The sequence below is a fragment of the Tamandua tetradactyla genome, chromosome 8 (genome assembly GCF_023851605.1).
Source record: "Tamandua tetradactyla isolate mTamTet1 chromosome 8, mTamTet1.pri, whole genome shotgun sequence".
Classification (NCBI taxonomy): domain Eukaryota; kingdom Metazoa; phylum Chordata; class Mammalia; order Pilosa; family Myrmecophagidae; genus Tamandua; species Tamandua tetradactyla.
In genome coordinates, this window is record NC_135334.1 from 14815201 (window position 1) to 14838561 (window position 23361).

Here is a 23361-nt window from a genome sequence, read left to right on the forward strand (position 1 = left end):
TGGTTTGAAACTGTAATGTACTCCAGAAAAGCCTTATTCTTCTAATCCTGATTCAAAATATTATAGGGTAGGGCCTTTTGATTAGATGGCTTCCATGGAGATGTGACTACCCAATTGTGGGGGTGACCTTTTGATTACATAGAGATGTGAATCAACCCATTCAAGGTGGGTCTTGATTAGTTTGCTAGAGTCCTTAAAGAGCAGACACAGATGCAGACATTTGGAGATGCTTGAAGAACCAACAATTCCATCCTGACCAAAAGGGGGAAAAGAAGTGTAACCAATAAAATAGCCATGGCAAAGAGAGTTAAAATAGAGTTGAGAGGCTACTCTGGAGGTTGCTGTTATGCAAGCTTCAGTTAGACCTTGCTACCTATCACAACCTGCCAACCCCCAACCAGGGCCATTCCAGCCAATCTTAAAGAACACTTAGGGCAATGTATAAGGGATCCATGCACTAGAGTAACTTTCCAGAAACCTTCAACCTCCAGATGGGCACCTGGACCAGGTAAGTCCTGAAACCTAGAGGGCCCAGCCTCTCCAGATCATCAGATAGTTCCATCTCCCTACTCCATATTAGTGATAGATCCTTCCAACTTGCAAAAGTTAGTATGGCCATAGCCCAAACCCTCTTAAAGAAAGGGATGAAAAGATCAAAGGTGATGGTGGAGTTATACAGAGAATACTTGCCTCCCCAGGTGCTAATTGGTTGTGTGGAACACATTTTTTTGACAGGTAAATGTAATCCAGGATACAACTTCCAGCCAGGGATGGTTGAAACAGTTTTGCCTAGCACACCACAGAATTTTCCAATTTTACAAGATTTCTTCAATCTAAGAGTAAAGCCTTCCTTAGCTTGGTGGGAATGGCTGCTTAATATTTTTCTCCCTTGTTCTGGAGCAATAGATGCATTAATGCAAGTAGCAGTTTTATCTAATTTTAGTTCTCTTTTTCTTATATATGCTAAATATATTATAAGAATTTTAAATGGAGAAATCAAACAAATCAGAAAAACACTTTTGCAAAATCACATGGGTTTAGATATGTTCACTGCCGCTCAAGTAGATATGTTCACTGCTGCTCACTTCTGCCAAGATCAGCACCACTCGTTGCTCATATATATCTGATGCACATACAAATGTCACCAATGCCTTAGCACACTTACAAAATACCACAAACTATATCCAAAAGTTTGGGTTTATAGACTCCATTTCCTCTTGGCTCACTCACTTACCCTTGCATTGGAGTTATAGTCCCTTTTTTGACACACTGAGAGTATTGATTATTTGCCTATTATGCTGCTGTTTATACTGCAGTTGTGGCCTCATTTCTCAACATCGCAAGCTGTAAACCTGTACCCTCCCATCCTCATGCCCAGGGACTTATGCAGAAGTGGAGGTGGAATGATTGTAAGACTTCTGCAATGTGCTGGATTGTGACATAGCAATGTTTTCATATTTTCCAATATCCCCCAACTCTTCAAACTTTGTTAGCAATTATGCACATTCCTGCCTGTACTCTCTCAGCTCTCTGCCTTCCTTATCTTCCCCAAGGTTAATTTTGTGGGAAGTTATGCTCAGAGAGACAAACATTAAGAAGCATTAGACTTTGTCACTAATCATGTGCATTGATTTGCTTTATTTGTCCATGACCACTATAAAACCCTGACTCCCCCTCTGGTCAATGCAGACCATCATAGCAAGGAATCGCTGTCTCTCCTCCTTCTGGCAAGGACAAGAACCCCATGTAAGCCCCCAGCAAATGCTCTGTCTTACTCACCAAGTTGGACTTGTCCAAGTCATTCTTTGGTCTGTTGTACCCTTTGCAGTTTGGTGGAAGACCGTTATCTTACACAGCCCCTCGCCTTCCTCAGAACACCAGATAAATGACGTATTCAGCCATAAAAAGGAATGAAGTACTGATACAGGTTACAATACAGATGAACTTGTGAAAGGAGCAAAGAAATAGGGCAAAAAAAGTTCGCAGAATGTATCATTCAATTATATGAAATGTCCAGAGTAGGCATTATTTTTTCCCAGAAAGTGAGGAGAGGGAAGTGCAGGGAATGGCTGCCAATGAGTCCAAGTACCTTGTGGGGTGATGAGAATATTCCATAATCAGACAGTGGTGATTTTGCACAACCTTGAGGATATAGTAATATGCACAGATTTGTATATTTTGGAGGTGTAAAGTTTATGGTATGTGAATAAAAAATCTATAGAATGTAAAAAATGAAATTAAGTATCAGCACATATGTGTTTCATTTTGCCAAAAGAAAAGTTACATCAGAAGCTAATGAACTTGTTTAATAGGTGAAAATGAGGGCAAAAAAACTGGAATTGAAAGCAATTATACTTATGAGGATTCCTCTTTGCTAATTCTGACATTTACAACAATTTGAAGTTTCATTTATTAAAAAAATTGAATAATTCAAATCAATCACAATGTCAGGAAGAAAAATTAGATGCCAACTATCAATAAACTTCACTGCATTACAAATGTATAACCACACAGAAAGAATTAAGGGGAAATAACTAAGTAAATAACAAGGGAAAGCATTATCTTTGCATATATTCTAAGGTTATTGACACAATAAGAACATACAAAAACTGTACTCTAGGTATGAGTTAACAATTTTAAAATGACTTTACTAGATTGAGAAAACAAGTAATAACATTTTTAAAGCATGGGGGAGATAAGTAGATATATTATAAACCACTTGTTGAAAATAAAAAGTCAGGTTTCTTACAAATAAAAAAGGAAGGGGATAGAATAAACACAGTGGTCTGGATTTAGAAACATATACATAAATACAGATGTCCTAGCTCTATTTGTAGAGATATTAGAAGCCAAACCACTCTAATAGCAATATGTATACCTGGTGCTCAGCTCTTAATTCTAAATATCAGTTTTCAGTTAAAGGTACCAGGGGGGCTTGAATAAATGACTGTGTTCAGGGTAACAATTATAATTGAATAGCTTGGGGACATGATAAAAGAACATGAGCCAGCCTGAAGGGGTCTCAATGGCTAAATGTGAAAGAATTTGAACAGTAGAAGAAATAGTGATGTCAATATTTCTAAATCATTATATGAAATAATTATCTGAATTCATATTTATATTTTTAAAATGAATGGATAGATGTACAGATAGATAGTAGATATATAAATTGATAGGTAGATAAGAGAGATACATAGCTAGATGATTGATAGATATGTAAACAGACAGATAGGAAGATGATAAACAGGAGAGAAGGGCAAGTCTTCCTGACACTATAATTCCAATTAATATACATAGAAAGAATGATGAAAAAATTATTATTTTTCAAGCATCTCAGTAATAAATTTTTCAGGTTGGAAACATTAGTAGATGCAAATAATAGTGAAAAAGATTAAAAACATGACATTTGTCTAGTCTGAATACATATCTCCTGTAATAATTTAAATTTCAAAATTAAAAATAAAAACTTTACAGTGGAGAATCTTAACCATCCCACATTAACCAAATTATAAAAGTTAACATCCTCAGTGATGATACATGTTATGAATTAAGAAGGGCACAATATCACTTCTTGGATATTCTTGTCCAAAATGTATAAACTGAAATTAATTTTGAGGACACAAGAAAAATCCAAGCTGAGGACATTTAAAAAAGAAATTGTTAAGTGTACTTCAAAGAGTAAATGTCATGCAAAACAGAGAAGATGGATAGCTGTGCAAATGTGGAGAAAATAAAAAAGACATAGTAACAGAATTCTATTTATGATACTAGATTGTCTTATAGATTAAAGAAGAGAGAGAAAGAAAAGAATATAAAGGACATAATAGGAAAAAAATGATATTTGAATAAGAATATTAAGCAACATTAATTTTCTTGTTCTGGTAATGGTTCTGTGGTTACATAAAAAACCTGGGGTAAAAGCATAGAGGGACTTTTCCCAATAGTTTTGCAATTTTTTTGTGAATAGAAAATTAAAGGTAAAAGTTAATTTTAATTTAAAATTATACATGGCATTTTATTGTTGACATATTGGTAGCAAAAAAAAAAAAAAAACCCAAAATTACTTGTCTTATTTGTTATTGCCCTAGCTATTTATAGTGTTATATTTTATTAAGTATTCCTTATAATAATAAACATTTAATATTTATTACTTAAAGAACATAATATATTCAACAACTATTTCTTCTCCACCCAGAATATCTGAAATTTTGAATTTATGAAGCAGGAGAAACACTGGAGAAATAAAGGAACCATAGGCTCTACCATAAAGACATTTATTGACTTATTGAGACAGAGTTAATTAAGTACACAAATGTTTCTAAATATAGTTATCATTAATATACAGCTATTTTTCATAATAAACCTCATTAACAAGTAAAGCAATGTCTAAACATGTTCATCTAATAATGGGCACTATTTCTCTTTATGTGTCAAATGAAAAAATTCACAAAATATTTGGTATCATTTTAGTTAGCAATGAATGCAATGTTTGTCAACTATACTTTGCCTTTCTTATAACCCTACATATATGTTGTTTCTCCTGAGAGACATGTTATTTCTCTTCTAATCATTCGCTGTTAGTGCTGTTTTGGAAATAAAAGCTTGCCTTGTCAATAAACTCTTCAATAATGAAATCCACCTATGTTAGAGCCTTTGGAAGTAGGAAGAGTTTGACCATTCTCAAATGTGAATGGGAAAATATGACTAGCAAAAGGAGGGGTGGTAACAAATATAGAACAGAAAGAGAAGATCCAAGGATTTGGTTCTACATCAAGCTGCATGCATAGTTTGTAATGAAGGCATTTTATTGAATCATGGTGTCAATATCAGGAGCGATCTTGATAAGAATGAGACTGCTCTTGTACTGTTTAATATTCATGAGTTCAAGTAAGTGAGTTGCAGTGCTAACTTTACCCCAGGTGATAGTGAACTCGTCCAATTTGTCCTATGTAGGAATGTATTACTGTGCTTCCACATAGGATCACGAAATAGCAAAGGTACTTATTTACTTATTTAGAGACACTTTTTATTCAATAGGTGCAATTTTTTTCCAAAAGAGACAGCAAGTAAAAAAACAAAACCCCTAGCCTTAATGAACTATTTTCTATAAATATAACTTAAAAGAAAAGTAGATTGATTTTGGAGTCAGGGAATGGGACATAAGTGGTAATTTAAAACAAAAAGGGAAGAAATTAGCAATGCTAAATATTTAGAAAACAAGCAAGCAAACCAGGAAGTCCTGATTGTTGAGTGGATGTTATGAAAATGATAAAATAGTAATTATTAAAGTTAGCATAGAAAATGTTTAAATTGCTCCTTTCTAGCCCATGTCTTGACTTGTCAGGGCTACTACAGCAAGAATCTATGCATTGGATTGACTTATCCAACAACAGCTTATTTTCTCCTGTTCTAATATGCTAGAAATTCAAAGTCAAGATCTCCACAAGCCATGTCTTCCCCTGAAACCTGTGGCATTCTGTTTTTATTTTGGGGCTTCTTAAATTTTATCTCTGCTTCCTCCACATGATGATCACACCTACTTTAGAGCTTCTGCTTTCTGCCTGACTTGTACTGACTTTTGGCCTCTTTTACTGACTGCATCAAACTTCTTCTGCTTATAAAGATACCAGTCATGTGGACTAAGGCCCTGATTCCATTTGGCCTCATCTAAATAATATCTTCAAAGATTTTACTCACAAAGGAGCTCATACCTTAACCAATAACATCTTCAACGGCTCTATGTACAAATGTGTTCACACTCACAGGAACATGGATTAAGACTTGAACATATCTTAAGGAAGACAAGATTCAACCCCAAACAGACCAGAGTAAGATTTTTACACTAGACAGCTTTTGCCTGCATTCATGAAAGAAAAATAATCCTCCATCCTATTCTAGAAAAGACACTGACACTGACATAATTTTATTTAAAATGTTTTTTAAAATTATATTTTCTCTGGGCAGTGCAATGGTAGCTCAGTGGCAGAATTCTCACCTGCCATGCTAGAAACCTGGGTTTGATTCCTGGTGACTGCCCATGCAAAAAAAAAATTATATTTGCTCTCCCATCTGCATTTGAGGTTTTATAGCTTAGACTCCATATGGGATGATATATGGAAGCCAACTAGATTAGGGGTGATTTACTTGTGGCCATGATTTCAACCATCCTTTAAGAACAAATATCATCCTGGGGAAAATCCCATGATCGCCATAATTTTTCTAGTTGTCCCAAAAGTGAGAGGGCAAGAGTGGGTTGGGGACTTCATTTTCCCATCAGTTTACATTCAAAATTCTTACTCTACTTTTGCTTCAACACTCACATATTTACCTCCTGAATATGTTGTCCTTTTCTACCTGATTTCAAAAAATGTGGTCAAACTTGTTCCTACTTCATTCTTCTAAGAATTACTGATATGTAGTCACTGTGAACTATAAGTTTTATCAAAGTTTTATGGCCATTGGAGAATAATGAAATCAAGCTATGGCACAGGATACAATTTCAGGTTGAGATGTGGTCTCTAAATCGTCATTGATTTTTCCTACCCAGGGACCTCATTTTAGGCCATACATTTCTTTGGGTCCTGGCCTAATGACATGTTGCTGATCTCCTTTCTCTCCCTTGCCTCACATTCTCTGAAAAACCACCAGCAGCAAATATTACACATTCATTTTACTTTATTATGCAGAAAAAGCTGATTTTCTATTTGAGCCAAATATCTCTTAACTATGACAATCCTACAAATGGAATCTTTCCCACAAAGGGAGCCATCAAAGTCTTTTAATACCTCTGATAGCAAAACATAGCAAAACCTCTGATGGGAATTCATATATATCCCTGATACAAAGCACAGGCAACTTTCAAAATAGAAATATTTTCTTATATTGCATGTCTACCGAAATAAATATAATTAGATAAAACAGCAGTCATGTATACCACAAAGTAATGGATACAACAAAGTAATGGAATCCACAGACTTGAATTCAGAGCCATAAAGTTTATGTTAAAGTTTTCATTGAGAAGCTGGGTGACATTAAATTAATCATTGACATCTCTGAGTTTCACATTTCCATCCAGAAATTAAAAATATACTGAACAACTATGGATGTGTTTATAAATTAAATCAAGATCTTAGCAAAAGATTTCTGGTGCATAGCATTTACAATTGTTTTGCAGAATATTCTTAACCATCTTTATGGAAGCTTCATTCTCCTTAAAGCACTGATGTTTGAAGGAGACATATTCCTGCTTAGTGAAAGATAGAAAGAACAGGAGTGGAGACATATTCTTTGATTCTTGCTCCCAATGGCACAATAGAACTGGCATGCTGGGGTAAACCCCCTTCAATAAAAAACTGTCACCCTAGTATTATTTTATCCAATCATTGCAGAACCATTCATCTTGTTACAAGAGAGAAACAAGAATGTTCAAACCAAAAAAAAAGAAAAAAACACATATTAAAAAATTCCTTTCTTAATGTCATTCTCAGCCAAGAAAAAGATGAGAATTAGAAATTAAAAAATAATGAGGAAAAGCAGAAGAATTACTTTAACAAAAGTAAATAAATTTTCTAAAGAAACCACAAATTTCCTTCAATATGATAAGAAATAAGTAGGATAAGAAGACAGGCAAGAAGTCTGTTGCAAGAAAACATGCTGAATCTTCTTCTCCTGAAACTACCTGCACAGCAGAGCCCCTTTCTTTTTTTTTTTTTTTTTTTATATGGGCAGGCACCGGGAATCGAACCTGGGTCCTCAGGCTTGGCAGGCAAGCATTCTTACCTGCTGAGCCACCGTGGCCCGCCCCAGAGCCCCTTTCTAATTAAAATTTTTCTACTCAGGGTCTTTCTCACAGCAAGTTTAACATCTTTGTTCCTCAAGCTGTAGATTAAGGGGTTCATCATGGGAACCACATTGGTGTAAAGGACAGAAGAGGTTTTTCTCATATTCATAGACATGGAAGAAGATGGCTGGAGATACACAAATGCAGTTGATCCAAAGAACAAAGAAACAGCCATTGTATGGGAACTGCAGGTGCCGAAGGCTTTGGACCTGCCTTCGGTGGAGTTGATGTGTAGGATGCTGGAGAGAATGAAACCATAAGATATAAAGATAGTGAGACAGGTCACGATAATGTTGATGCCCCCCACAGTGAAGACCACCAGCTCATTGACAAAGGTGCTTGTGCAGGAGAGCTGGAGCACTGGGAGGATGTCACAGAAATAATGGTCGATGGTGTTGGCATCACAGAAGGTCAGTCTCAGCATACATCCAGTGTGAGCCATAGCACCAGAAAATGCCATCAGGTATGAACCAAACATAAGTATAGAGCACACTTTAGGGGACATGACAGCATTATACAAGAGTGGATTACAGATGGCCACATAACGATCATAGGCCATTGAGGTCAGCACATAGCACTCAGAGATGGCAAAAAAGCAGAAGAAATAGAGCTGTGCCATGCACCCCTGGTAGGAGATAATATTTTTTTCTGATAAGAAGTTGCTCAGCATTTTGGGTGTGAAAACAGAAGAGTAACAGAGGTCTGTGAAAGACAAATTAAAGAGGAAAAAGTACATGGGGGTGTGAAGGTGGGAACACAGCCCGATTAGAATTATGAAGCCCAAGTTTCCCAACACGGTGAATATAAACATTGACAGAAACAGAAAGAAAAGTGGGATTTGGAGATATGGGTGGTCTGTTAGGCCAACCAGAATGAATTCATTCATGAGAGACCCATTTCCAATACCAGTTCTGCTCTGTGGCATCTGTGGGGACAAGAGAAAATTCTTGCATTAAAGAGCAATCTAGGTCTTTCCACAATATCTCCATCTAAAGGACTGAGCTCAGCAATGGGAATGCCTGAGACTAGGCCAACATGGACCCAAGTGACACCGATTTCCCAGTATTATAGCCTTTAAAGCTTTTTATAACAAAGAACACTGACAACTTACCCCACATGGTGAAGTCCAGTGCTGCCACATAAAATTATGACTACTAGAAAACCCAAGCAACAGAATCTCTTTATTCCTCTGAGCCCTCCCGTCAGTCTTAAATCTCAAGGAAGAGGCACTGGCAACCTGGAGCTGACCTCTCTCACAGCTTGGATGCTGGTGGGGTGGAAAACATGAACATTTTTTCTAGTACAAAACTGAGGGTCCAGAGTCTAGGAGAAGTCTGGTAACTCCTCCAAGTCACAGAGTAAAAGGCATTTCTAGATAAGTGAGATTTACCTCCCTGCAGAGGGAACTACACACTGAGATACGGAAACTCTGAGGGCCCTGAAGTCTCTGGACAGTCTCTGCTGCACCCTCAGATTATTCCACCTGATTCACTTGTATGTCAGGACTGCACAATATGGGAGATGAAGCACCATTTTTTAAAGCCTGGATTTCTGTCTCAAAATAGGGAGGATACAAAATGAGTGGAATTGAGGTACTCACCCTCTTCATCCAGAAAATCTGAGCTTCATGATCACTGTTATTTACCTGCGTGGACACTGAAGGTCAATTTTAAACTTTGAAATTTTGATTTCTTTGACTCAAAGAAAATAAAGAACAGATTTAATTTACAATATGCCCTGGAAGTATTTCAGACTTACAGATCACAATTTTTGATTTTGACATTGAACCCCCTCAAATGGCAGAGGGAAGCTGAGGCATGTCTAAGTAAAAATGCAGACAATTTAGTGTTAGTTCAATAATATATTGAACTTGTTTACAGACAGGTTATACATTTATCAGTCTCTTCTCCAGGGAACAGATTCTGTGAGTAATAGGTAAATAAGGGGATTATATTTTCACCCTCAACCACCACGTGTCTTTAGCACCTTAGGACCTCAACAATTTACTCAAGTTTTCATTTCACTCTAGGGATTGTATATCCCCCAATGCAGAGCAAAAATGGAACTCTCCTATTTCTACCATGTTCATCTTTGTCTATTGCCTTGTTTTATTTCATTCTTGAATCCCATATCCAAAGGAGTATTTCCATGTGGGTTCTGCCAAGGTTTCTATATTCTTTATTATAAATTCCTCAAGAATTGCGTTAACTGAATTCAGGTGTTATTTCTTCTAATACATCTGCAGATAAATTTTAATGCTTTGCCTTACTTCTACTGTGTTTATTTCTAAACACTTACTGGAAATATCTACCTGAATATCCTTAATGGTCCATAAATGTAATATTTCAGTAACTAAAGTCATTAATTTCTTCTCATGATAATAGATAAGAATTAGACCTCTGAAGTCAGAGGACGTTTTTGACTCTTACTTCCATAATTTGACTCCCAACAACTTGGACAAATCACTTAAACTCTCTGCCTTAGAGAGTTTCTCAGATAATAGTGGGAATAATAACATATTTGTCATTGGGTTGTGGTAACTGTAAACTGAGTTAATGTAAGTCAAGTGCTTAGATATCAGCTCTCATTATTTATGTTCTGGCTGTACCATTTCACATTTCCAGCAGCAGTGAATAAATGTCTCAGATTGCTCCACATCCTCTCCAGTATTCCTAGTTTCCTGTTTGTTTAATAGCAGCCCTTCCAGTAAGTGGCAGATGATACTACATTGCGCTGTTGATTTGCATTTTGCTAATAGTGAACCTGAGCATCCTTTCATGTGATTTTTAGCCATCCGTATTTCCTCTTTGGAAAAATGTCTATTCATGTTTTTTGCTCATTTTTAATTGAATTGCTTATCTTTTTATTATTGGGTTATAGGATTTATTTATCTAATCTGAACATCAAACCCTTATCAAATATATGATTTCCCAATATTTTTTCCCATTGAGTCAGTTGCCTTTTCACTCTATGGACAAAGTCATTTGAAGCACCCATTCTTGTCAAGATATTTACTGATTTTTCTTGCAACTTCTTTTTTGTCAAGGAAATTTTGATTTTAATTTTATTGTTTACCCTCCATATACTTGTGCATTTCTAGTTCTCAATGTTACTGATATCTTAGAATCATTCCACTATGATTAGAGAAAGCATTTAATATACTTTCAATCTTTTAAAATTTATTTATACCTGCTTCATGCCCAGCATGTGGTCTATCCTGAAGAATGCCCTATGGGTTAGTTACCAAAATGGTTCTCCCAGCCCTTGTGGGACCTTCCTCAGCATCTACCAGAATGTTCTATTTCCAAGCGTCTGTCATCTTTCCTCTCTGTATTAGCACTCTCAGCTTCTGGCATCTCCTGGGATGTTTTCCTTCCGCATCTCTAAACATCTGTCAGCTTTCCCCAAAATATTTGCCTCTTAAAGGACCCCAGTGAGCTAATTAAGACCAACCTTAGATGGGCATGGTCACATCTCCATGGAAACAGGACAAGCCAAGGGATGGGAGATAATACATGCTAATCATCTTTCTGATAAAGAACTTGTATCCATAAAATATAATGAAAAGTTAAAGCTCAGTAATAAAAAGACTACCCAAATGATAAATAAGCAACCGATTTGAATACTTTACTAACAATGATGTATGGATGGAAAAAAAATCAATCAATGAAGAGCTTCTGAATGTCATTATTTATTAAAGAAATGCAAATTGAAATTAAAATGAGATGTTACTGCATATGACTGTACCTAGTGCTGGTAAGAATGAGGAGTAACTGACATCCCCATACATTATTGGTGGGAATCAATATAATACAGCTAGTATGTAAAACTGTTTGGCAGTTTTTACAAAATTCAAATCCAAAGTATTTATGTATATTTTAATTTACAATAAAACTGTGTATTTATTTTATTTGCCTTAATTATTCTTCAGCTGATTAAAGGACACTCTATTATATGTCCATAAAATGAAACATACACAACAATAAAGAGGAATGAATTACTAATACATGTAACAATATGGATGAATCTCAAATTCATTAGGCTAAGAGAAAAGAGTCATTCTAAAATACTATATTATATATGAATCCATTTATGTAACATTTTGGAAATCTATATGGAATAGATTTGGAATTCAGAAATGGGTAGAAGTTGGAAGAATTTTGAGTCACTTGATAGAAAAACTTTACATTGTCATAGAAACATGGACTGTAAAATCAATTCTGGTGAGGGCTCAATAGAAGTGAGGTGAGCCATAGAGAAAGTATCTATTGTTTGAAAGAATATACACCATCACAAAAAGAATGTTAGAAATATGAACTATAAAGGTGCTCCTAGTGAGTTCGTAGAAGAAAAGAATGAACGAATGATTGGAAACTGGAGGAGAGGTTATCCTTGTTATGGAGTGGGAGAGAACATGGTGGGATTGTGTTCTGATGTCAGATGGAATGCAAAATTTTTAAGCAATGAACTTGGTTATTTAATGAATGCTCCATTCACATTGAGTTTAAAAACAAACATCTTCAGTACCTAACTGTGAGATTTTAGAAAAATAATTTAATTTTTCTGAATCTTTTATCATCACATATAAAATGGGTCTAATAAAAGATCTATTTTATAGAATTTTTGTAATTGAGTTAACTCATTTAAAGTACTAGGAGTAGACCTGATATATGAAACAAGAATGTGTCAGGACGCCTTGCCTTTCTCTTTTTCCATATTCATTTATACGAGAGTTCTCTACCTTCACAGAATGGAATTGTGGATTGAATAATTCTCTGCTGTGGGGGGCTGCCATGTGCACTATAGGATGTACAGCATCCTTGACCTCTAACCATTAGATATCAGTACTACACCCCCCCATTGGGGGACCTTAAGGAAAAAAAAATTCAAATTTCTCCTCAGATAAAATTACCCACAGTAAAAACCCCTGGTCTACATGGAAAACCTGGACCTCTTCTGTGAGTGCCTCCTGGGCATTTCCAATTTATGTATTTCTATGTATTACAGATGTCTCCAGGTGCTCCAAACCAAATTGTGTGTTTTCTTACTATACCAAGCTCTGATTGTCTTTAGATCATCACTTTATAAGTTCTTCTTACCCCATCCAGGCATCCTATCCCTAAACTACATTGCTATCCTTTGCTCCTCCTCCTCAATATTACCCCTGATCCAGTCTGCACATCTTGGAGAATCAATCTCTTTACAATCCTGGTTTGTCCTTTCCTTCATTTATAGAGCCTTGGTAGCGTCTCTGCACCTCAGATTTAGATTACTGTAATGGAACTTTGATTTCTATGGAAAATGATAATGTAGCCCTTTTTTACATTCCACATACTCCCACTGTACACACACATTCACACATGCACACAACTTTATCTCAGACCCCCACTCATCTTTCTTATCAGTGTGGTTATAATCATGTTAGTTTAGATAAATATTCTTCTTATACTATTATGAACATTCATAAAAACTATTCAGAGCTAATCCATGTTATCCCATGATGGTTTTTGTGTTCATAACTCTTCCTCTTTTTCATGTAATTGAGTTTATACTCTCATTTGCTTATTATTCTACAAATTATCTCTGATATTTTCCTGACTTCTTCCCCATTGTTTCTAAGTCTTCTTTCAGTCCATTCATTCACTGCCATTCAATCAATTTCATCTTCTTACACAAGAGTTTCCAGGAGATTCCTGACCCACTGTAATCTTCATAGACTTTCCTCAGACTGTGATGCAAATCTGACAATCTTGAGATCTTTGTTTACCATCATTCTGGGGATTCTCTGTCCTTCTCTTGTGCTGGGTCTTCTATTTCCTAAATCACATTTCCCCCACCTATTTTTAAATTTCCCTACTCGTTTTGATTCAACGTGAATCATCTTGAATTCTTGAGAAAATGTGCATTTAATTAAATGCATATTTTACTCATCATGTAAGTCTGAAACTGTCTTAATTGTACTTTCATATTCATTAGATATTGAATAGGAACAGACTACTAACTTGTAGGTTATTTTCACATCATTATTTTGAAAATATTGATCCCATAGTGAGAAACTCAATTTCTTTCTGATTCTTGATACTATTTTGGGAAAAGTATTTGTTAGTTTACCCCCATTCTGAAAGTTTTTAATGTTAGAGTTTTCTATTGCTCTGAGTATTCACAATGTTAAATACGTACTCCCCCCCTTTTTTTTTACATTTGGAGGAGAATTAATTAGTTCCATGCTGGAAATTTAAGTCCCTCAGTTCTGGAAAAAAAATGTTTTTATAAATTGGTATTTCCTCCTCTTTTTACTAACTATTCTCATTCTGCACTTTCCATTATTAAGGTGTCAGATTCTGAAATTTCTTCTTTCTACACCAACATCTATTTCTGATGTTCTGAACTAGTTTCTATTACTTAATCTCCTCTCTAGCACACAGTCTCAACTTTGTCTTCCAGGGCATTTACTGGTATTATTTTGACCATCATATTTGATCTTCAAGAGCACATGTTGTCCTCTTGTGAAATGTTTTCCTCACTTTTCGTCTCCTTGTATTGTCTTTATTCTTGAATTTGTATTTTTTTTTTCTCAGCATGTTTATTTTATGTTATGTATTCTCTTTGAATGTCTCTGCCTGTTAACCAATGCCTTAACATTTAGGTAAGGATTCTACAGGAGAACTACCATCTCCATGAGGGGGCATATCTTTGACAACTGAGAGCCTCAGTGGTCAGTTCAATTGGTGACCCTAGTGGTAATGCTATTAGGTATGTTATCAGCTTGTTTGAGACACTGCAAAGGGCCTTCCAATCTCTCAGGATGATATAAACTCAGTTTCCAGCATCCTGTTAGCTGACCTGGGTAGAAGAAGAAAGCAGGGGTGTAAGCATTCACTAGTTAAAATTTCAATTGAATTGTCCTGTTTTCAGTATAGGAAGCCCTTTCTCACATAAGCTCATAGACTGGTAATTCAGAAACATTTTGAGATTACCATCCTTAACAATAAATCTGTCTTCTTTATTGTGATTAAAATGGAGGCAGTCAGCTGGCAGCAGGCAGTAGTAGTAGATAGAAGAGACTTGAAAGTCGAATTATTCCTTAAATGCACTTTCAAGCACTTCCTCTTGTTTTGTTCCCAACTTGAAAAATTCCCCAAAATGTAGCTTGTATCACCAAATTCTTAACATTTAAGAGACTGCATGGCATAAATCAGGTATCTTTTCAGTTTTTCCCAGTTCTTTCTTAATGTCAGTTTTCATAAGTATTATACCATCAATATATTTCTCTACATCCAATAAATAATTAGCATAACCATACTGTGCATAAAAGAGAAAAACAGAACCTAAGCTAAGTAACTTGGGAAAACATTATACTGAAACAGAATCTGAAGGTAAGTATGAAAAATAATAAATAATTATTATACTCTAGATATGAAATCTATTTCTCAAAGATGTATGTATTAGCAATGCTGCAACTATTTATAAGAAATAAGCAGGTAGGCATTATAATTGCAAATATATTAAGCAAATAAATGGATATGCCATATACACTTTGATAATAGTAAATGTCAGCTTTCTTGTAAATAAGGAGGGAATGGGAGGCTACAATAAGCATAATCGTCTTGGTTTGTAATAAAAAGTATCAAAATAAACTCAAATTTTAATATATATTCACATAAGTAGAAATGTAAATAGGTATACATACATGTACTTCCTTGATCTGTTTGCTGAAATCCTAGAAGTAATACCACTTAGAAACAATGGACATACTTATTTTTCACATCATGGCTTCCAAATAAAATTTTCAAATAAAAAGACCCCAGAATACTTGAAGAAATGGCTGAATTCATGGCAAAGGTGAGACTAGATTAGCTTGTGGTGACAGAAAATAATAAAATACTCAACAACTAGAACACATGCCAGAAAAGCAATAAGCAAACCTGAAGGGTTTCCCAAAGGCCCAAATGTGATATAATTAGAGCAATAAAAAACATAATGATGGTGATAGATTCTAACTCATATTATCTAATAATTATCCATGAGACCATACATATATTTTTAAAATGTATAAATGAATGAATAATAATAGATAGGTAGGTAGATAGAGAAAGGAAAGATATTCATGTAGTAGAATTCCAATGTATATTTTTAGAGTGAATGGTAAAAAATTTTTAAAAAATCATTTGAAAAACACCTGAGTAACAACACTTTCAGGTATGAATCATCATCAGTGCATGTAAAAATTAGTGGGCAAATATAATGAGAAACTAGCCTTAAAAATATATCCCAGATGATAATTTTAAGGACAAGATAATAATAACATCTTTACAATGGAGAATTTGACCATGTCAACATAGGTAAGTGATAAAAATAAACATTATCAGTAATAATATTTAAAGTGAATGAAGAAGGGCACAATGTCACTTCTTTGAAATTCTTGCCAAAAATGCATAAACTGATATTATGAGGAAACTTCAGACAAATTCAAACTGAGGAACATTTTACAAAAGTATTGGTTAGTATTCTTTAAAAAGAGTGAAGGCCATGCAAGACAAAGATTGATAAACTGTTTCAAATTGGAGATAATTAAAATGCTTAACAACTAAATAAAATATGTGATCATCTATTGCTGCATGAGTAACAAAAATCAAAAAATAAAACAAAATTTAAAAATGGAACATCATTGGGACAATCAGTTATATTTGGTTAGGGGTTTAATGACCAATATCAGTTTTCTGGTTTTGGACATTAAATTCTAGAGAAGTGGATGAAAGACAGAAGAGACTTCTATAAATAATCTCTGCTAAAATCTTTGTAAAATAAAATATTAGAAATGAAAATAAAATTAAAATAACCAAAAATGGGTATGTTTTGTTGACCTATTGGATGGCAAGAACATTAAGCTTCCAAATTACTTGTGTTTCTTCATTATTGATATATCATTGTTTTATTATTATACTTTATTAATATTATTTATGATTATAAATCATCTTATTGTTATTGAGAAAAGATAATAAAATTTAGTATGTCTGTCTTGCCCACCCAGTAACGCTGACATTCTAAACATACAAAGCATGAAAAACATCAGAGAAATAAAATAATGAAAGGAATAGAGAAAATAAAATAAACATACTGATGTTTATTGAATTATTGTTGAGACAGAGTTTAAGTAAGTTCATAAAATGTTTTTAGGAACATAGATTATGAACTTTAATATACACCTTTGTTTCATGATAAATCTCATTTAGAAGAAAAGCAATAGCTAAAATGTTTCATCTAACTTAATGCATACTATCTGTCTTTAAGTGACAACAAAACTTACAGTAAGCCCAATATACTTTTTCAAAATTTTAATGTCACTGTATATTTTAATTTTTATAATGTAAACCACCCTCCACACTTATTGGGATCATGAGAATCATGTATTTCCTCTACAGACTCATGTTATTATTTATAATATAATATTTTATTATTGTTATTGAAATAAGATTACCCAACTAGACATGTATTTCTTGACAACCCAGTATTCTAAATATGCAAAGCAGCAAAGCACTGAAAAATCACAGTTTCTACTGTAAAATGTTTATTGTATTACTGGTTAGGCAGAGTTTAAGTAAGCTCACAAAGTGTTTCTAGGAACAGTGTTAATAATCATCAATACACATATTTTTCAGGATGTCTTGATGTAAATGAGTAAAACAATGGCTAACGTAAAATAATGGTTAAAGTGATTCATCTACCTTATGTGCAATATTTTTCTTAGAGACACTTTTTTTCCCATAGATACTCAATGTTTTCAAAAGGGACTAAAAGGAAAAGAAAAATAAATAAGAAAACTCCAGTCTTTGGGAAATATTTTCTATCAATAGAGGCAAGTAAAAAACAGGCATATTGACTTTGGGCCAGGGAATGGGTAATGAGTGGCCATTTAACCTTAGTCAAGGATTTTGTAATGCTAATTAAAAAAAAAAAGAAACCAGCTATGCTAAATTTCACAATATCTATTGAGTAGGGATGATGAAGTAAACATTATGAAACATTTAATTTGTTATTTGATACACCAGTAAGGATTTTTAGAGTAGTCAACTTTTTTCCAGTTTCTTCAGAAGAAAAATAATTCAACAGAGTATTCTGGAAAAGACACTGTAACAATTGGTTCATTCACCAGATCTCTCTCTCAAAATTATAATTGCTCTCACAGCTGCAATTTGGGTTTTTACACTCTAAAATCCCCATGGGGGTAGCTAATGGAAGCCAAGATAATCAGGTATGATAAAATTGTTACCCAGGTTGACCAGCCCTCTAGGTTCAGTCATTCATTAAGCTAATAACCCAAACTCTCATCCTACAAAAAAAATTCCTGTGATCTACATAATATCTCAAGGAACTTCCCAAAGAGAAAAGATAGGAGTGGATATGAAATTTCATTTTCCCATCATTTACTTTCTGAATTCCAGAGTTGCACTTGGCATTCACTATTTCAGCTCCTCAAGTTCTTGTCCTCTCTCTATTTGATTTCCCAAATATGTGGACGCACCCTATCCACTTTCATTTTCCAAAAGACTATTACTGCATGGTTATTGTACACTGTAGTTTTGCCAAACTTAATGCACAGTAAAGATGATTACAAAACTCTACAGTACAGGATACAAACTCAGATGGAAATGAGATCTGTAAACCCTCATTTGCTTTTCACTACTGAGGGACCTCCTATTATTGACCATACATCCATTTGCCTTGCATTAATGACATGCCACTGATCCTATTTCTCTCTCCTGACACGTGATTTTGAATCATAAACACATGCGAATGTTACAAGTTTATTTCATTTGTTTTATTTCAAATAAATGCACCTTTCCATGTAATCCAATCATCTAACAATCATGAGAACAAAGCAGGCCTCCTCTTTGTCAATAAAAATGTCTCAAGAAAGTATTTCCTTAAAGAATCAAACAAAAAAGCAATACCTACCTTGAGAGAAATTCAAAGTATAACTTTCAAAAATTTGAAATGTTTGCCCATTTGTGATATTTATTGAAATAAAAATAATAAAATAAAGTGGAAGCAAAATTTGGTTTGTGAAAGCTGCCAGTATGCAATAATTCAGAACTGGGTTGGCTTTTACAGGTGGGACTCATTTACTTAAAATTTGCAGTTCTTCGTCTGCGAAAATGTCCCAATTAAGGCATCAACAGGGCAATATCTGGTCTCTGAAAAAATCCTGCTGGCATCTAGACACCTCTGTCACATGGGAAGGCTCATGGCTAGCATCTGCTGGTCCTTCACTCCTGGATTCCACTGCTTTCAGCTTCTGATTCCAGTGGCTTCTCTCTCAGCATCTGTGTCCTCTCTTAGCATCTCCAGGAATTTCTCTCTAAACTCTCTCTCAGAGTTTCTCTCTTTTATCCTCATACAGGACACAAGGAAAGGATGAAGACCCACCTTGAATTGGATAAATCATATCTCAATTGAAGCAACCTAATCAAAATTCCCACCCAAAGGTATGTAATAAAAGAACACGGACTTTTCTGGGGTACATAACAGCTTCAAGCCAGCACACAACATATACTAGAAAGAGCAATAAACTTAAAACGCGGAGGCTAAATCCAGGCTCTTGCAATGAGAATCTGTGTGACTTTAACTCAATAATATCATTGAGGCTCCAGTTTCCTCCCCAGGCAGTACTTATATATCGACTATCTATTATTATTTGTTTGGATGTTGAAAGAAAAATGTGAAAGTCAAAGCAGTAGGAAGATAAATCCTTAGCATTTACCCCTACAAAGTGGGATATAATTGAAGCCTTATGTAACCTTCTATCTCACTGAAACACTGACATTTGATTGAGACCTTCGTCTTCTCATGAAGGAAGGAAAGAAAGGAATCAAGACAGATTGCTTGACTCATGCTTCCAATAGCAAATTTAAACTGACATACAAGTGCCCCTGCCACACCGTCGAATGACAAAGTATCTTTGTAGAGAAATTTGATCAGTTGCAGAGTTTAGTTTCCAAGAGGAATATCAAACTGACAAGTCAAAAAACCACAGATAATAAATTCCTTTCTTAATGTGTTGCTTAAACAGGAAAAAACAGAATTTTTTTCCTGTTTAAGAAAAAGAAGGAAAAGAAATAAATACTGATGAAAAGAGGAAGACCTAGTAAAAAAAATAGAAACTAATATTTAAGACAGTACTCAGATTCCCTTCACCATGATAAGAAAACAATAGGATAGGACAGCTGCCAGCAAAAAACTGTTGTAATTATATACAACATCTCCCTGCCCTGAAACTACTTTGACAAAGAGAAACAGAGTCTGATCAAAACATTCCTCTTTTCAGGCTTTTCTTCATGGCAAGTATTACATCTTTATTCCTCAAGCTGTAGATTAAGGGGTTTATCATGGGAAGCACATTGGTATAAAAGACAGAAGAGGTTTTACCCTCAGTTGTAGACCTGGCAGAAGATGGATTGAGATACATAAATGAACCTGATCCGAAGAACAGAGAAACAGCCATGATGTGGGAGCTGCAGGTGCTGAAGGCTTTGGACTTGCCCTCAGTGGAATGGATGCGACAGATGCTGCAGATAATGAAACCATACGAGATAAAGATGGTTAGAGTGGGCACAGTGATGTTGATACCTGCCACAATGAAGACCACCAGTTTATTTGCAAAGGTGCTCATGCAGGAGAGCTGGAACACAGGTAGGATGTCACAGAAATAATGGTTGATGGTATTGGCATCACAGAAGGTCAGTCTCAGCATGTTTCCCATGTGGGCCACAGCACTGGAAAATGCCATCAAATATGAACCAAAAATAAGGTTGACACACACTTTAGGGGACATAGCAATGTTATACAAAAGTGGATTACAGATGGCCACATAGCGATCATAGGCCATTGAGGTGAGAACGTAGCACTCTGAAATACCAAAAAAACAGAAAAAGTAGAGCTGGATCATGCATGAAATAAAGGAGATAATATTCTTTCTTGATATGAAGTCAACTAGCATCTTGGGAGTAAAAACAGAAGAATAACAGAGGTCTATGAAGGACAAGTTAAGGAGGAAAAAGTACATGGGGGTGTGAAGGTGGGAATTCAGCCCAATTAGAGTTACCAAGCCCAAGTTTCCAAACACAGTGACCGTATACATTGCTAGAAACAGGAAAAACAGGAGGAGTTGGAGATCTGGGTTGTCTGTTAGTCCCACCAGAATGAATTCAGACACGAAAGAGGCATTTCCAATAGCCATTCTGGTGTGGGGGATCTGTGGGCACAAAGAAAAGGGTCAGTATAGAGGGAAACACAGATCTTCCCACAATATCTCCTCCTACAGGAGGGGGCTCCGTAGTGGGAATGTCTGAGATTAGCCTAATGTGGACCCAGAGAATTGGCCTTTACCATTACCATGATATTGGGTGACAATGACTTTTCTTAAAAAAATCCAAAACTAAACATAACTAAGAGTACCGCCTACATAGTCTATAGAGCAAAAGACACTGCTGACATAGGAAACATGACTGCTGGAAAATGAAGGAAGAAGGGAGCAGATGAATCAGGAGAGAATTTTCTCTTATCCCATCATTTACTGATTCTCCTGAGCCCTCTGTTCATCATCAAACTGGAGGCAGAGGATGAAGCTACTGGAGCTGGCCTCCAGTGCACTTAGTCCCTGATAGGGTGAGAACCACGGACCTGGGTCCCAGATCAAAACTAAGGGATCAGAACCAAGGAAAGGTTCAGCAGCTTCCCTAAGCCACAGAATAAAAACTGTAAGTCTACAAGAATGACTTTCTGAAAAGACAGGGAATGTACATGCTGAGATAGGGGAACCATGAGGCTTCTATCGACTCTGAACATTCTATGCTGCCCCTCAAACAGATTATTCCACCAAATTCACCATAGTGGCAAGACTACACAAAATGTCAGAGAAAGCCACAAGGCTTAATACCTAGACTTTTTATCTCAAAATATGGAGGATATAATGTGAATGGAATTCAGAAACTCACCGTCTTTAGGACAGAAAACCTCTGAGCTTCCCAGTCACTGTTATTTGCCACCTAGGTCTTTAAAAGACAATTGTGAGTTCAGTGATTTCATTTCCTTTGCCTCTAAGAGGATGCAGAACAGACAATTTCCAGGATGTCCTGGAAATCATAATTAAAAATCATAATTTCTGATTTTTAATTTTGAGTCCTTTCAAGCAGTAGAAAACAGAAGACTACTTTATTATTTTCACGTTTTTGCATAATAAGCTCTGAAGATAATGTTAGTTTAATGGTACAAGGCACTTCATTATAAACAGATGAGAAGTTTGTTCAGTCTCTTTCCCCAAGGAATAACTATGGATAATAGGGAACTAAGGGGAATGTATTTACACCCTGGACTACAGTATGTCTTTACTTCTTTAGGGACCAATGTTTTCCTCAAGTTTTGACTCATCTCTTGGGATTATAAAACACCATCACAGGGATAAGAAGGAAAACTTTCATCTCCCTGCCCTCTTCGACTCTGAAGAAAAATCTACTTATTGTATTGTTTATAACATCATTCTTCCCATATCTTACTGTGGGTTTTTCTGCAAGAGTTTTGCCTCTAGGCTTCTATATTTGAAAACTGTCAAGGAATTGCCGTAATTGACATCAGGTATTATCTCTTCTAAGATATCTCCAAAATAAAATTTAAAGCCTTATCTTTCACTAAAGTTTTTACTTCTAAACACCTACTGGAAATGTTTATGTCAACATCCTTAATATGATCTTTTATTTAAATGTAATTCTATTGAGATAAAATCACACACCATACAATGCACAGAAAGTATTTAATCAATGGTTCACAGTAACATAACAAATTTGTGCATTCATCACTAGTATTTATTTTTGGAACATTTACATTACCCATAGAAGAAATAAGAAGGAAAAAGAAAATCCCAAACATCCCATCCCTTACCCCTCCATCTTACTGACCACTAGTTTTGCACTCTATTCAATTTTAGGAATTACAACAGAGGTAGGTTAACTAAGACAGTGGGCTACTGCCAGCGATAGATATATAGATTACTGGAATAGAACCAAACATTCAGAAGTAGATTCATACAAACATGGGCATTTGACTTTTTTTCTATATGCAATCATTTTCAGAAATCAGAACAGGGCTACTGGATTATAATTCAACAACTTCAGGTATTTCCTTCTGGTTCTTCTAAAACACTGGACACTAAAAAGAAATGTCTATATAATTAGTCAGTATTCACAGTCATTTGTTAAATCCTGCTTTCTCAGTTATACTTATACTCCCTGTCATTTGATCTTTCTCTCAGTCTTCAGGGGTATCTGGAATGACTGTTTTAACTTCCTTGTGCTGGAAAGGGGTGTTGACATTATGGGTAGAGGAGCGAAACAGATCGCTATCTCTGGGTTCCAGGGCTTATCTAACAGAGGATTAATCTGGAGGCTTTGGGTGTCTGAAAAAATAAACATACTATGAAAACTTTTTGTGGAGACTTATAATCCAAGGCACTCCCTAGGATTTTTTTT

At 35.3% G+C, this 23361-nt stretch overlaps 2 protein-coding genes across 2 annotated transcripts; both read right to left on the reverse strand.

Annotated features, from left to right (window-relative positions):
* Positions 1-7775: 7775 nt before the first annotated feature.
* LOC143644989 (olfactory receptor 8B3-like) lies at positions 7776-8765 on the reverse strand. Its single transcript, XM_077114666.1, has one exon. The coding sequence runs from the start codon at positions 8763-8765 to the stop codon at positions 7776-7778; it is 990 nt and encodes a 329-aa protein (XP_076970781.1).
* Positions 8766-20144: 11379 nt separating this feature from the next.
* LOC143643222 (olfactory receptor 8B8-like) lies at positions 20145-21086 on the reverse strand. The gene has a single exon (XM_077111978.1). It carries the CDS (start codon positions 21075-21077, stop codon positions 20145-20147), a length of 933 nt encoding a protein of 310 aa, XP_076968093.1. The 5' UTR covers positions 21078-21086.
* Positions 21087-23361: the final 2275 nt, after the last annotated feature.

What these genes read in the sequence shown, in the direction of transcription:
- LOC143643222 (XM_077111978.1), bottom strand. Translation starts at nt 21,077, where the DNA reads ATGGCTATTGGAAATGCCTCTTTCGTGTCTGAATTCATTCTGGTGGGA.
- LOC143644989 (XM_077114666.1), bottom strand. Translation starts at nt 8,765, where the DNA reads ATGCCACAGAGCAGAACTGGTATTGGAAATGGGTCTCTCATGAATGAA.